This window comes from Euleptes europaea, chromosome 11 (assembly GCF_029931775.1).
Source record: "Euleptes europaea isolate rEulEur1 chromosome 11, rEulEur1.hap1, whole genome shotgun sequence".
Lineage (NCBI taxonomy): Eukaryota > Metazoa > Chordata > Lepidosauria > Squamata > Sphaerodactylidae > Euleptes > Euleptes europaea.
In genome coordinates, this window is record NC_079322.1 from 45,615,066 (window position 1) to 45,631,329 (window position 16,264).

General features: G+C 41.5%; 1 protein-coding gene across 1 annotated transcript; it reads left to right on the forward strand.

Annotated features, from left to right (window-relative positions):
* Positions 1 to 1,000: 1,000 nt before the first annotated feature.
* Positions 1,001 to 13,724, forward strand: AGR2 (anterior gradient 2, protein disulphide isomerase family member). The gene is made up of 8 exons (XM_056857345.1): positions 1,001 to 1,139; positions 6,416 to 6,568; positions 7,948 to 8,011; positions 8,225 to 8,277; positions 8,956 to 9,029; positions 9,526 to 9,589; positions 10,622 to 10,705; positions 13,636 to 13,724. Exons 2-8 carry the CDS (start codon positions 6,424 to 6,426, stop codon positions 13,683 to 13,685), a joined length of 534 nt encoding a protein of 177 aa, XP_056713323.1. The 5' UTR covers positions 1,001 to 1,139; positions 6,416 to 6,423; the 3' UTR covers positions 13,686 to 13,724.
* The last annotated feature ends 2,540 nt before the right edge of the window (positions 13,725 to 16,264 follow it).

Here is a 16,264-nt window from a genome sequence, read left to right on the forward strand (position 1 = left end):
GCACACAAGGTATCCATTGTAAGTCACAGGAGCACAGAGGAGATGGACCTTGAGCAACAACTAGGGTACTCTTACCATGAGCCTGGGGAAAATGTGCCTTCACTGGTGTTGGAGAAGGTGCTCCACAGTAACTACACAGGGTAAAAAATGGCCATAAATTGTAAAATATGACTTACAAATGTAGCTTATTTACTAAAACTTTGCCCAGACTTGGCACTCAGCATGAATGTCTATTGTGCAGATGCAAAATTGCTTAACATTTAAGCATCATCAAGGTGATCCAAAAAGACAACTTGACTTGCATGTATGTGTGGAGTTGGATCACGTTACAGTTGACTGGCGAATGGTGATCACATTCGCATTGAAGCCCTCAGCATCCCTGGTATTTAGGATACATCACCCTTGACATGGAACTTCACATAGAATTCAGTCTGTCTTAGTTACATTGCCACAAAACAGTATTTATTCCAAGTACTGCATTCATTTACATTGTGTATGAAAACATCATGGAATTTAAAAAAACATTTATGGAAATCTTATTTTTAAACATGGCTGCAGAATAACTGCAGTGATTCCAACTGGCTCTTTAGGAGCCTGCCAAGTTCTTGATCTGGAAGTTGTCGCCATGATCACTTTATATGTAGCAGCCATATATAGCAGCACACCAACAACCATTCAATTATCCCTGAAAGAGTGATCCCAGTAATGATTTTCACACTCTCAAAGGAATTATAGAACTCTGCATCAAGCTAAAGCTTCTGCCCAATCAAAGACAGACAGATCAGCTTTGGGGCAAATCAGAAGCCTTGATTTATGCTTACCTGGATTTGGCTCTTTGCCCAAACATTAAGAGATACATGCCTAAACTCTCCTTTATTCCCATAAATCCTACTTTCTAAGTTTGATGAGGCTGATAAGAAGATGATAACATTCTTTGTCTTAAAAATTATTTCCAAACATTTTATTCTTAGATGAAAACTGAGAGGGTTGACCCGATAACAAAAGTATTCAAAAGCCTGGCTTTGTGGGTGGAGATGAGGTGCCGCTAGGAGCATAAATAGGCATTCCACACCTTCTTTGTTCACACTGAAACTTGGAGCACTGAACCTGTTCTTCCAAGGAGGAGGAGGGCAGAGAAGGTAAGACTAGGGCTTGCTTAGCAATGCACCTGTTGGAATCCTGACCTTTAGAGTCAAGTTACTGATTAAAGCACAGAAAGAAAGAGCTGAAAGGGGAAGGGCAGAGGAGCACCGCTTGCTAAAGAAAACAGCCGCTGGATAATGCTTTTTCTTTCTGTTCTACTAAACTGATGAAGGATGAGACTCTTTTTTTAGCTTTAAGAATATGTACAGTGTTTAAGAAAGAGGCATAGAACCTGTCAGTCATTTCTTTCCATTCTTCATCTGGTAATAGCCTCAGATTTTCTGCCTTCTGACTTCCTCTTCAGCAAATACTGGTGCTTCCTATTTCTTTTCAAGTTGCTTTTCTTCTCTACCACTTTGACGCTGTATTAAATTAGCACCAGAGCTGGTCCTGAATCTTTCCTGGTTTTTCACACCCATGGTTTAAAGGGACAAATGTATTATTCCATACACTTTTATTTCCTGTTTCAGTCTATTAACTGTCTCTATATCATATGTTTTTATCTTGCTCTTCCTTCAACAGTATCAGGGTGACATATGTACATCTCCTCTCTTTCGTTTTGTTGCTGAGAAAGAGTGACTTCCACAAGCTCACCTAGCGAGCTTCAGGTTGAGTGGGGGTTTGAGCCCGAGGTGCCCTGGGACCCATCCCAATTCTTGCTTTTTTGTTTTGGCTGCTGCTGGAAGTGGCATTAGTCACACACTGTGCTGGAAAATGGTTTGGCTAGGTCTGTGCTTTTGCCTGCTTCAATTGCTCCTTGGCCTCAGAGATCATCATCTGCCTGCCATCCTCTGCCTGAGACCCTGGAGAGCCGCTGCTGGTCTGAGTAGACAATACTGACTTTGATGGACCAAGGGTCTGGTTCAGTATAAGACAGCTACATGCGTACATGTGTGTAACCCTATGCTCCTTTTGCTCTTTAAATCATACCACTTAGACCTGCTTTAAATATGATCTCTGGAGGATCTCTGATGGCATCTTACTCATGCAGTCTTTCATGAGTCTCCTGGCATCTCATTGAAACTGGGGCCCTCAGCTGTCTTGCATGCAGCTCCAGCATGCCAGAGATTCATGGCCCAGAAAGGCATTGTGTCAGCAGGCTCATGTTGCACAGGAGGCAGCATTGCTCACAGGGCAGTACTGTTGGAACTAGGATGGTGGACCCATCCAGGATCACAAGTTGCGCTTGTCTCTAGTGTCATATAAATCAGGCCTTTATTTGTGATCAGGGCAGACCCATTTTTAAAATGCACACATGGATCTGATGCTGCCAGTGTAGGGTTTAAGCCTAAATTGGGATACTTATCAAAATGTGATTCAGGCATGTGGATTATCCAAATGAAGATCGGGGTCACCATCTTCTCAAAAATCTGAGAAAAGGAGGTGGAACAAGATTGTAGCCTGTGCTTAAATTGTAAGGATAAAAACACTTTACCACCACTGTTCAGTGAACATACCAAGCAAAGCAACCCACCTTTTTACATTCTAGAACAGCTGCATGAATTATTGTCGAAGGCTTTCACAGTCAGAGTTCATTGATTCTTGTAGGTTATCCGGGCTGTGTAACCGTGGTCTTGGTATTTTCTTTCCTGACGTTTCGCCAGCAGCTGTGGCCGGCATCTTCAGAGGAGTAACACTGAAGGGCAGTGTCTCTCAGTGTCAAGTGTGTAGGAAGAGTAATATATAGTCAGAAAGGGGTTGAGTTGAGCTGAATAATTGTCCTGGAAAAAGTATCAAAGGTAATGTGCTAATCATTGTCCTGTAAGTATCAAGATAATGTGCTAATGAGGGTGTGGTATGTTAATATGGAACCATTGTATCCTGAAGTGATCTGTTGATGTGTGAAATCCAAAGCTAATCTGCATGGCTATTGTTGACTGTAGTCTTTGTTAGTCTGGAGGTTTTCAGGACAGGAAGCCAGGAATACAGGAGGACAGGAATAAGGCTTGGCTTCCTGTCCTAAAAACCTCCAGACTAACAAAGACTACAGTCAACAATAGCCATGCAGATTAACTTTGGATTTCACACATCAACAGATCACTTCAGGATACAATACCAAGACCACGGTTACACAGCCCGGATAACCTACAAGAACCAGTTGCGTGAATTGTTCCTAAGGCTGCTGAAGAACCATTTCACTTTCCACAAATCTATTCAGAGGCCCGTACCTATCAGTGATGGATCCTATTAAAGCCTCTTTAACATTAGAATAAAATGGGAGTTAATCAGTCATTCAGAACTGTGCTCCCTGTCAAGCCAGAAGAAGATGAGAGAATAAACCTGCTTGCAGAACTGGAATATGCTCACTCCTGGATAATCGCAGGCTTTTTATATAAATAGTGTTTTTAATCTTTAAGCATTCATAATGTATGGGCTTTAATCGTTTATTTTTAACTTTCCTTATCCTTAAGCAAGTATCACCCTCAAGAATACTTATTTATTTAAAACATTTCTATGCCACCTTTCCATCCAATTCAGGGTTCCCAAGGTGACAAAGATTTCAACATTAAAAAGGGAATCGCCAAATAAACCAACATAAAGTACCCATTAAATATTTGACGCTAAAATAAATCATCATTACCTCATAACATCTTAGTTTTAGCTCAGACAAGGCTGCACATTTGCAGAATACAGTCAAGCTCAAGTTTTAATAATCGCCAAAGAGTAGGTCTACTCAGAAGTAAGTCCCACTTTATTCAATGAGACTTATTCCCAGGAAAGTGTTAGGACTGCACTTTACAATGCAATCCTAAACCACTGGGTTTAGAAGGGTGTGGCTCTGCATAAGATTGCACTCTTAAACATTCCTGGACTAATTCTCACTGAAATCAGTGGAATTTACCTCAGAAGGAAGAGGAGTTGTATGATTAAAACTTTAACGCAAAGTCCTTACATAGTACACCCCAACTTTAAAATGCTTTACATGATTCTTAGAGTCAAACTATAAGATACATTTCCTTTCATGATCATTTACAGAGTTTCTTTTTTTCCCAAACGCAGCTACAGGCTATCCTGACTTTTTCCTCAGTACAGGCAAAAGCAGTTCAGGCAGGGCGACTTTTTTCAGAAGAACGACAGTGAAGAAATGGTTAAAGGTTTCTCTCCCTCTGCACCATCCTCCCTTTCAAAAACAGCCACCCCAGTAGTTGCGTTTTGGAAGAGGAAGTAAATATCTTTAAAATTATTGTGAAAGAAAACTTAAGGTGAATTTGAGTTTGAGATGGCCAATAACGCCAAGGTGTTAGAGAACAGAAGGGGAGGTCCACACACAGAAGAAGAAAAAACACTTTTGGTTCATTTTCACTTTTCACTTTTAATCAGTTTTATCATTACCACTGTTTGCTTTTTGCTGATAAGTTGCTTTTCTTTTTTCTTTTTTCTTTTCTTTTTTTACTGGTTTCTTCCCTTTTCCTTTCCTCTGCTGTGCAGGTTTGAGCCACAGCTGGCCTGGCTGGGCAGGGGTCTGCAGGCCAAAGATCTCTTATTCTTCCCTCCTTTCCTCAGCATCTTGGACACTTTTTTCATCTAAGGTGTTGCACTTTGGTGCACCCTGGGACACTCATAAAGTCAGTCACCTAAGAGGTACAATTTCCCAGAGTGCTCCCCCTTCAGGGGAGGGGGAACAATCCTCTGCCCATTGGCCTGCCCCAGCCCCTGACTGGCCAACTAAAAGTTTTTAAAAGAGCCATACTGAACATACCTTGGGGGCCTTTGGTAAAGAAACATTTACTACTGCAGGAACTTTAAAATTAGGGAGTGACAAGCTGGGTACCGAAAAGGACTAGTTGGGAAGTGTCTCATTTTCTCCTCTCCCGCTATTTCCTCTTTCCCTTCCCTGGCAGTCCCCATAGCCTCTCCCTTTTTTCTGCCTCCTTCTCTCCTTCCCCCATCCACCTGCCAACCTACCTGTATCTGCCCCACTGGTCTTCAGCTTTCCCCCCCCCTCCTCCCCTTGGCAGGTGGGAAAACTCTGGCTGAATTGTGCCTCTAGGTCCAGTTGTGTGGGGCCTGGCACCAGGCTCTGACCCAGCTGCAGTGTGGGGTAACTGCAAGGACTTCAGGGGGAACCTCATTTCCCCCTGTATCTCCCTCCCCACGCTACATATTCAAATTCTCAACACTCCTCCTGGTATCCCCCATATCCTCTCCCCTTTCCCTGTTTCCATCTCTCCTTTCTACTTACCAATCAACCATACTTTTATCTGCTCCCATCTTCTGCTATATTTATAATTTATTTACTTTATTTACACCCTACCTTTCTCCCCAATGGGGACCCAAAGTGGCTCACATCATTCTGCTCTCTTCCATTTTATCTTCACGACAATCCTGTGAGGTACATTAGGCTGAAAGTGTGGTGGCTGGCCCAAGGTCACCCAATGGGCTTTCATGGCAGAGTGGGGATTCAAACCTGGTCTCCCAAATCCTAGCCTGAAACGCTAACTGATACACAACACTGGTTGTCAAGGGTGACTGCTGTGGAACAGTAGAAAGCAGCCAGTCCTGGATGAGTCATGCAAGTCACATGCTGATTTTATTATGTTGTCAGGTTTCAACCCCCCAGTTGTTGGAGGTTTTTCGAGATTTTGGGAGGGGGGGTGTTTGTTTTTTGCAGACCTGGGGCTTTTTTCTGTTCTGTTCATGGCTCTAGTCTCCAGATTGAAATCTCCAGATGGGACCATGTTGAGAATTAGATATGTTGATTGTTGCTTAATACTTCTGTTAAGGGGTTTTCATACTTGATTTGGGGTATAATTATTTTTATTATTTACTTTATATCTTATTTATATTTTTCTCACTAATGGGGGACCCAAAGCAGCTCACATTATTCTCCTCTCCTTCATTTTATCCTCACAACAACCTTGTGAGGTAGGTTAGGTTGAGAGTGTGTGACTGGCCAAAGGTTACTCGGTGAGTCTCCAAGGCAGAAGTAGGGATTCGAACCTGGGTTGCCCAGATCCCAGTCTGATGCTCTAACCACTACACTGCGCTGGCTCTAATACAAGTGTAAATTACACTGAATGTCCCTCCAGCCAACAGTTACTGCTTTTTTTTTTGTATTAACAAAGATCAAACTTTCGCACAAATAGTGGAAGAGATACTGAAAGCTTCATGTACCAGTTGTTCCTTTTCAGTGTGATCAAGGAAATGACACAACTCCACGGCTATGCTATTATTTAGGCAACTGCAGATTTGTTGTATGCCATCATTGTTCCTCCCTGCACATTGTCTTGTTCTGAAAGCTGAATAATCCTAGTGCTTTTCCTCCCCCTAGCTTTAGCCATGGAGAAGAGCTTAGTATCTGTGCTTCTTTTGATCGTTGCTGTCGCACATACCTTGGCTAAAGACTCTACAACAAAAGATGGAAAAAGGGACACAAAAGAAGCCAGAGACACCAAAATAAAACTGCCCCAGACTCTCTCCAGAGGTAAAAAAAAAATACTAGCTAAAGCTTCTGTCTTTTAATTCACTACACACATTACCTGTCTAGAATTTATTACTCTGGCCCTCCTACACTGATAAAGGAAATTATTTCAGGGATATATTATCAGATATTTATGCTTCTGATCTGATGGTTGCTGCGGTTATACTGAAGGATGCTACCAAATTTCACAGCCACACTTTTTCAATTCAGACCCCCCTCTGCCATATTTTTTTGCTTTTCTTTTGTGCAGTTTAAACCCAGGAGTATTCACACCATTTTCATACTGCATTTTCCCAACATTGAGAAGAGCAGCTATGAAAACACACAAAGTAAAAAAGGCTCACACAGATCACATTCAAAAACGCATATTTATATATTCCCCTGTTCAGTACAATTACCTTTTTTTTCCCTTAAAAAAAAAATTGAGACAGGAGTTTAAGTCCTTCCTATTTCTGCAATGTGTTTGTTTGGTTTGGGAGGGTCTTTGTCTCACAGGCAGCTTCCACACTGAGGATTTTGTGGGGATTTGGGGGAGGGAGAGGGGGGACATCCACACAATGTTTTGTCCTAATTGTGCTCCAAGGATCCTTTCTTTGTAATCAGAACGCCATTTCCCAAACTTGCTTTGCTACCTCCTTTTTGCAAAAGCACGAATTTTCAGAGATCCTGTCCACCACTTCAACACCAGTTTCCTTCCATCAGCTTTCAAAACTGCCATTTGCCTGCCACACTTTTTTTAAAAAAAGTAATTGTTATAGCATTAAAATGCTGTACCGATTACTGATTATTTTTTTTTAAAGAGCCCTCCAATCATACAGAGAGGAAAAATGCAGGGGAAATGGGGGCTGATGGAGGACAATGTGCATAAAACTCTTGTGTGGGGTACTCCTTTGCCACTGGACTTCCCTCTGCATTTACAGCAGCAATGAACACAAAATGGAGCATCCCCACCTCCTGTAAAACAGGAGTAAAACTGGCCTATGTTGAGGGTTCTTATCAAATCAAACACCAACAACCTTAGTTAATAACTTACTAGCAAAATGTAGTAAGCCATTAACTATATAAGGATGCTGGGAAATGGGGGAGCCCTTCAAAGACTAGGCCACATTAGGAATTAATTATCTAAAAGTTACAGTAAGTAGAGGGACAAAGATAATTCATTTCAATGCCAGCTTTCTAAGAACCTTTTACATTTAATCAAAACCACTTTTTAAACAATTTCTCAAAAGAAAGTGGCAGGCTGATAGAAACCAGATTCAACAATTCATTTTTTAAACTTAGGATTGCTTTTCTTCAAGAATTTAGCTAGTTTCTGTTTAGGCATGAAATTAACACTTTTAATCACATTTTAAAATTTAATTCCATTTGTCAATTTGCTTTAGGCTGGGGTGATTATCTTATCTGGACTCAGACGTATGAAGAAGCTCTCTTCAAAGCTAGGACAAGGTAAGTTCTTGTATCTCCAAGACGTATTAAAATAGTACCACCTTGTGCAATACTGTAGGTTTTTTCCTCATCATTTTTAGCCATGAACAATGAGAAACATTTGCAAAGTTTCTTCAGATTTAATATAACACCCCAAGTTAATCTCCCACATGAGTCTTTATTTTCCTGTAAACTACTGTGGAATTCTAAAGTAGAATGTCTTTTTCTTTTCAGCAACAAACCTATAATGATCATCCACCACTTGGAAGATTGTCCTCATAGTCAAGGTACACTTCTTTCTGTTTTTGGTATGCACGGAAGTAAAACAATTGTTTCGTTTAAAAAAAAAACAGCTCTTATTTAAAGATCCTGTAAAACAGAATAACCCCTGCTCTTACTGCATAGTTAAAAGCAAATCAGTGTGAGGTACAAAAGACTGGAGATTTCCACCTGCAGTTGTCCTTGTTGTGCCTTCTTACAGATTATGAGTACCTGAGAGGATATGTTCTGACCCCCAGACATTTGAAATTTGGGGGCAGGGTTTCTACATCAGAGGGTATAGCTTTCAGCCAAGTTCAGATTCCAGCACTTTTCAGAAGTGAAACAATAGCTGTATTGTTCAAAATAATCAGCCAGAGGTCTAGTTCCAGATGGAGCAAAGCAACTAGTTCACAAGTGTGCCCACTGGGTAGAGACTTCTGCCTTAACTTTTGATTTTGCTAGGCAAATATATCTAACTTTTCAAAATCATACACATTGATTGTGATAACCTTGAACAACATTTGCTTGAAGACCTGGGTACACTCATTTATAGCTCATTTTACACAGTTACTTGTTTCTAGTACTACACATGGAGAGTTCATGACAGTTGTCGGGATTTGTAACAACAATAGGTCTATACCACATTTTTTGCTCTCAATTTCTTTTTCCCCTCAAAGAGTAATTTTATTTTTTCCCCTTCTTAGCACTGAAGAAAGTATTTTCTGAACACAAAGAAATACAGAAGTTGGCTGAGAAATTTGTTCTCCTCAATCTTGTTGTAAGTTTGATATTTCATTAACTGCCCTATTTTTAGTACTCATAATTATTAGTTTGCCCATGGGAGGTTGAGAAATTCATTATAAAGACAGACAAGTATTTAGTTCACCATGTAGTGCTCTCACCAACATCCAAACGTGTGTGCTTAACAAAATAGATACTCATGTATCCTTCATGTAGATTAGTGGACATGTTTGATACACAATTTTCTTACATAAAGATTATCTCAATTTAGGAAAGATTTTGTGAAAAGCTAACACTAACCATGACCATCTCTGCACCATGGTTTATTGCAAGTGTATGTCCAGCCTTTGATCATGATAAAGTCATTGGTAAAACTAACAGTGCAATCCTAAAGAGAATTACTCCAGTCTAAGCCCATTAATTTCAATGAGTTTAGACTGGAGTAGCTGCATAGGATTGTACTGTAAAATAGTTAATAGTGTGGTCTAAAGGGTAAACCTTAAAGGAATTTTCATTTTCTGTTTGTATTTTAGTATGAAACCACAGACAAACATCTCTCCCCTGATGGCCAGTATGTTCCCAGAATCCTGTTTGTAGGTAAGTATTAGGATTCAGAGATACCTGTTTGAAAACTGGTTCCAATGTGTATACATACACATTTCAGGTGCATGATATCAAATAGCAGTACTTATTTGTAGAATAAAATTTCCTCACATCAATCACTGTAAATGGGGAAAAAACAAAGCAGTAAACTGTAGGTATGGACCCATTTACACGATCATTTACTGTGAAAAAATATACCTCTTAAGTGTATTTTCATCATCAAGGAGAAAATGCAGGACAATTAGTATATGAATTCTTATGCCAACATACACACAGCCACTATTTGGTGGGTGTTTTAAATTGTTCCCTGTGGTACCTGCTCTTTCTTCTTGACTGTATAAGCAAGTGTGAGTTCATGCCATTTCACAGTGATTGTACTGTGTTAATAGGCTCATAGCTACATGGCCCATTTTGCTCTTCTGGCCCACCAAACAGAAAGCCACATTAACAAGCCCATCAAAAGTCAGGAAGCTTCTCCCTGGGAGAGCTGTTGGGGTCAAAGGATGCATAACAGGGAAGCCTAATGGTGGGTCTGTGGCCATTTTCTTTAAGACTAAAATTGGACCAGGACCATGGCATGAGACTATATTAAACTTTTCTTTTCATAACAAACCCCATCTCTTATTTCTTCAGTATGGCTTATCCATATGAGCAATACAGATGCATAGCTTTGCCTTCCAGCAGTAGATGTTGGGTGTCATTAAAGAAGAAAGTTCACTTCCTTCAATGGATGTAACTATTTAGGAACACTTTAATTCATCTCTCTCGCATGATTTTAAGAACATCCCTAAGTAGTAGCCTTAAGCCCCTATTCATCCTGTCCCTAGACACACACAGTTTGCAATCTGTTCATCTAACATGGGGGAGGGGGGGTCAAGCTGAGAGCAGAATACTGTGAAATTAACCATGTGGAAACACAAATCTTGATTATGCATAGTAGGCACAAAGGTCGATGCCATTTGCATTAAAACCAGTTCCACTGACTTTAACTGGAAGTAAATGGTTTTTACCCCTTCCCTTCTCCAGATCCTTCGCTGACAGTTAGAGCAGATATTACTGGAAGATATTCCAATCGCCTCTATGCTTATGAACCTGCAGATATTGCATTGTGTAAGTATTTTCTACTTTGTATTTGAGCATCCAGAATACCTCTGGAATGGACAGGTGACTGCCATTCTACAATAGGAGTTCCATTCTTATAGTGCATTGGCTCTGTTTTCCAGTTTGGGTAAATCACACCATCTCAAAAAAGGACATTGGATGCACTTCCCATTACTGTGTTGTTCCTTGAATATATCTCACTTCACCAACAAAGTCACCAGGTGACATTAAGAAAAAGAAGAATTGGTTTTTATATCCCGACTTTCTCTGCCACTTAAGGGAGAATCAAACCAGCTTACAATCACCTTCCCTTCCCCTCCCCAGCTGGCTTCATGTGTAGGAGTGGGGAAACAAATCCAGTTCACAATATTAGCCTCTGCTGCTTATGAGGAGGAGTGGGGAATCAAACCCGGTTCTCCAGATCAGACTCCACTGCCCCAAACCACCATTCTTAACCACTACACCACGCTGGCAAGGAATTGCTGAACCTCAATCCCCATTTGTATACAAAGAGAACAGTGACCTACTTTGCTATTAATTACATTTTTATCCCACCCTTCATCCAAGGAGCTCATGATAGTGTACCTGGTTCTACCTCCTCTATTTTGTACTCACAATGACCCTGTGAGTGCGTAACTGGCCCAAGATTATCCGGTGAATATCATAGCTGAATGAGGATCTGAACCCCAGTCTTCTTATAACCATTGCATCAATTTGGTTTAAGTTTGTTTTTGTGGTAAGGGATTCTACAGGCCCTGAAAGGCATGAGTTCATGGAACAATCTCTTGCTTTTCTCCATTCTCATGCATCTACCAGAACCTCTTGAAGGTTGCTCTTGTGGGAGGAGGACAAATACATGAACAAAGTGAGGTGCAGCACAGGAGACTTCATGTGAGGAGAAACTGGCAACATCACTCCTACCCCTTTTGTGTGACTTCTATGAGGAAAGCAGAGCTTGTGTGCTGAGGGGGCAATTTTGTCTTCTTTCTTGTTAGGGAGTGTGTGACTTCTGTGGATCCCCTCCCCCCAACACACACACACTGCTGAGTCTCCCCCTAATTCTCAGAAGCAGCTGGAGTGGGCAGGAAGCTGCAGAGGGGAGGTAGAGAGATTTGTTTTGTGGACTTATGCCATTCACGGTTGGTCCGGTCCATCCCACTGCATCATATAATTCATTAAAGTAAAATGTTCACAGTAATTTTATCATACATACACAACTTAAAAAAATTCCAGCATCATCTTCTGTAACACATTAGTTTTGGAGGCTTTACAAAAAAAAATCTAGTTTGAAAGAAAAGGATGCAGAAGTTGACGAGCGTGGAGGCTGATTTACCACAAAGGACCAAACTAGACATTACTTGAGAGACGAGTGGGGTCAGGTTACCTGACCTGACTCGTAGTCACATGTATGAGTGGAGATGACTTGAGAGATGATATGATAACCATATTCAGGGACTCAAAAGGCTGTCATATAGAGGATGGTGCACAGTTGTTTTCTGTTGCCCTAGAAGGTAGAACCAGAACCAACGGGTTGAAATTAAATCAAAAGAGTTTTTGGCTAAACATTAGGAAGAACCTTCTGACTGTTCAAGTGGTTCCTCAGTGGAACAGGCTTCCTTGGGAGGTGATGGGCACTCCTTCTTTAGAGGTTTTTAAGCAGAGGCTAGATGAACATCTGTCAGCAATGCTGATTCTGTGAACTTAGGTAGATCATGAGAGGGATGGCAGGAAGGCTTGCATCAGTGTTTGGCGCTCATGGCCCTTTCTTACATGCCCAGGGTAATGCCCATCACCACTTTGGGTCAGGAAGTAATTCTCCTCTAGACCAGATTGGCCAGGGATCCTGGAGGGGGTTTTTTGGTCATCTTCTGGGCATGAAATAGGTGTCACTGGGATGTGGGGGGAGGTAGTTGTGAATTTCCTGCATTGTGCTGGGGGTTGGACTAGATGACCCTAGTGGTGCCTTCCAACTCTGATTCTATGAACTGAGAAACTCACCTTAAAAGTGCTTTCATTTGACTCTGGAGCGCTGTGAGGGGAGGTGGAGGGACTACAGGCTTCCCTCCCACACCATTTTCACCAGCAGAAATGGCTGCATGGGGCCCTGTTTCCATTCTATCTGGCTCCACGTGTGTGACTAAGGACACTTCCCAACCTGACTAGTGTCACATGTAACATCTAGTTTGGCCTTCAGTCTGCAGGATCCAGCTAACATCGCAATCAAGCAGGATTTCTTTTTTAAAACCTGATGTGATCTTATTAACCTTAAGCTCTGCCTCTCACAATATGGCTGCCACTTGACAACTGTCTCCACATGGTGATTTATCAGCAGTTTGCCTCCAAGCCACTGCCAAACATTCCTGTGGCAACTTTTGTATCAAACACAAACTGCATGAGGAAGGGGAGTTTCCAATCCTCATAATGACCAGTTCCCAAACATGTCTCATTGGAGGGATGAGTTCAGATAGCTTCCATATGGAATGCAGTAAGCATCCTTGTGTGTGTAAAGTGCCTTCAAGTTGCAGCCGACTTATGACGACCCCTTTTGGGGTTTTCATGGCAAGAGACTAACAGAGGTGGTTTGCCAGTGCCTTCCTCTGCACAGCAACCCTGGACTTCCTTGGTGGTCTCGCATCCAAACACTAACCAGGGGTGACCCTGCTTAGCTTCTGAGATCTGACAAGATCAGGCTAGCCTGGGCCATCCAGGTCAGGGCAAGCATCCTTAGACCAGATTAAATCTAAGAACTCTGAATGAGAATTGATCTTTCATGAATTATTAGAAGTGTGCATTATTTCCATCACTATACTTGTGATGAAAAGTAATGCAAGATCATGCAGTTTCCTTAATTTTGAACCTCAGGCAGAGAAACACTTTCATGAAACTGATTTCTTAGTAATTCTGTGCAAAAAAAGTAACTTCTGGATATATATTTCTAGTGTACTCAAACATGCAGAAAGCACTGACGCTGGTGAAGACTGAATTGTGAAGAAAGAAAATGGACCAGCAAACATATCGCCTCATTCTAATTCAGCCTATAAAACATATTCTGACCAGAGAATATACAAGTTGGTCTTAGATATGCAGTGTATAACTAATAGCTCAATGGTGTTGTAAAAACTGGTTTTGTACAATGTGGCATTTTAAGTATTGATTGCTTTTATAAACTAAGCATAGAAGAGTACTGTATGCTCTTTTCTGCAAATCAGGATTAAAAAATAAATAAATCTACTTCATGGTGTTTACAGAAGCACAGCCTGTCTTGTATTATGATTTTGGACATAGCCACCTCTAGACTTTCCTAGGAAAAATTAGCACAGAGGGAAAAGATCCTGGGGGAAATGCTGCTGTAAGTAAAGAGGGTAATGCCATCTAGTAGCACAGAAGATCAGCTTTAGAAAACGAAATTGCATCTAGAGGTCAAGAATGGGAGGGAATAATGTCAAGCTTACAGATCTGCAACAGCCAGGCAGTGGAAGGCAGTATCTGGGAAACACAGAAAGCGTCTGCCAGCTGTTTTCGTGCATCACAGGCAGACTAAAACTGACAGTTCAGATCAGATCAAGCTAAAGATGCTGCTCAGAGCAGTTAAATTACAAACCTCTCCTGTCTCCAGCATTAAGATATTTTCTCAGCATATACATTAGGCTAAGAGAGACTAATTGACCCAAGGCCACACAGTAAGCTTCATGGCCAAGCAGTAATTTGAACATTGGTCTTTCCTATCCTTACTCAACCACCAAACAATAGCACATTTGTGTGTAAGCCTAACATCATCTGAAGCAGAGACTAGAGATCTATTTTAAACAACATTCTTACTTACCTACATGTTAACTCCCACTTTTCTTCCCAAAGTATCCCAAAGCATCTTATAACAAAGGGGGAAAGCCTATAATTTAATTAGGGTCCTGCCCCACCCCCAAAAATCTTGGCTTTGTTCTAAATCCAGTGGAGCAGCTCCTGCCCCTGAGCTCCTGCTATTGGACACACCCAAGCTTTATACCTGGAAACGGAAAGGACAACAAAAGCTCCATTCAGGAGTTTCAGGTACCAGCAATGTTGAAGAAGAAAAAGAAGAGTTGGTTTTTATATGCCTACTTTCTCTACCACTTAAGGAAGAATCAAAGTGGCTTACAATCACCTTCCCTTCCCCTCCACTCTGTGAGGTAGGTGGGGCTGAGAGGGTGTGACTAGCCTAGATCACCCAGCTGACTTCATGTGTAGGCATGGGAAAACAAATCCAGTTCACCAGATTAGCCTCTGCCGCTCATGTGGAGGATTTGGGAATCTAACCCGGTTCTCCAGATCAGAGTCCACCACTCCAAACCACCACTCTTAACCACTACACCATGGTGGCTCTCTTCTACTCTGCCCTCCCCTGTGCATAGAACCTCTGGCCACACCCACGCTTTATACCTAGAGACAAAAAAAGCTCAGTTTCACACGCTACAGCTGGCAGCACTGTTTCTCCCAGCCTTCCCTCTCTTCCCTTACTTTATCTTGGGTTAGAAACATTGTTCTTCCAGCCCTGCTCAGATGCTGGAAGCGAGCCTGGTTGGGATAAAAAAGACCAAAAGATATGGACAGCACTGATGTAAGGCACAGCTGGGGTGCTACACCAACATGCTTATCCACATACTTCCCCCCCCCCAAAGAATCCCTCACTCCACCACAACTTTCTTTACATGTTGATGGGAGGTTGCCAGACTTTCTATCCCCTACTATGGACAACAGGCAGCTGGGATTGGGTTAGGAGAGACTGATTTATCTGTGAGCGACAGCATGGCTGTTTATAATGTAGTGAGATCTTAGATCAGCACTCACCTCTGACATCTTTTCTGGTTTGGCCCTGATCTGTCTCTTTCTCTACGTGCTGCTGCTGCTTAATACGCATGCTGTATACACAAGAAAAAACATTTTGCCTCTGATTGCATTGAGTGGATGATGCCTGTGGACACGTGCAGAATTTGCCATCCCCCCCCCCTTCTGCTTGCATATACATGAGAGTATACCAAGTAGAACCTTTGCCCCTGTGCTTAGCAGGTGCCACCCAAAAAAGAACAAAGTAGCAAGTCAGTAAACGCCACGACTCTCCCCCAAGGCTGTTCTCCAGCAATGTGATCAGTGTAAACAACTACTTGAAAAGATTGAATATGATTAATACCTTCGGACACATGTCTGGATATCCAATTGGGCAAAAACTGAGTTATTGCCACTGGGAGACACTGTATGACAGAGTTTATTTGCCTATGGACATTTTCGGTGGTGTCCAGGTGTCAGTACTTATCTTGGATAACTGATTCCTAGAGATATTGTGCACATGATTATGCTAAATTTTAACAAGTTAATTGTTGATATATCTTTGGATTTGGACAGATGGGCAACTTTAAACTTGTATCTATGAGGCGGGCCAAATACACTCAAAATAAATATTATACCTAGGAAATCATTTATATTTTATGTGCAATTCCTTTCTATATACCTTGCAGATATATTCATCAAGTGAATATTTTGTTTTGGAAATTTATGAGGAGTTCCTCACTGCCTTGGATTTCTTTAAAAAGGATG

Excerpts from the sequence above, each read along its gene's own strand:
- AGR2 (XM_056857345.1), top strand. The coding sequence starts at position 6,424 with ATGGAGAAGAGCTTAGTATCTGTGCTTCTTTTGATCGTTGCTGTCGCA. Across the intron at positions 8,012-8,224 it reads CTCTTCAAAGCTAGGACAAG|CAACAAACCTATAATGATCA; the intron begins GTAAGTTCTTGT and ends TTTTCTTTTCAG. Across the intron at positions 9,590-10,621 it reads TCCCAGAATCCTGTTTGTAG|ATCCTTCGCTGACAGTTAGA; the intron begins GTAAGTATTAGG and ends TCCCTTCTCCAG.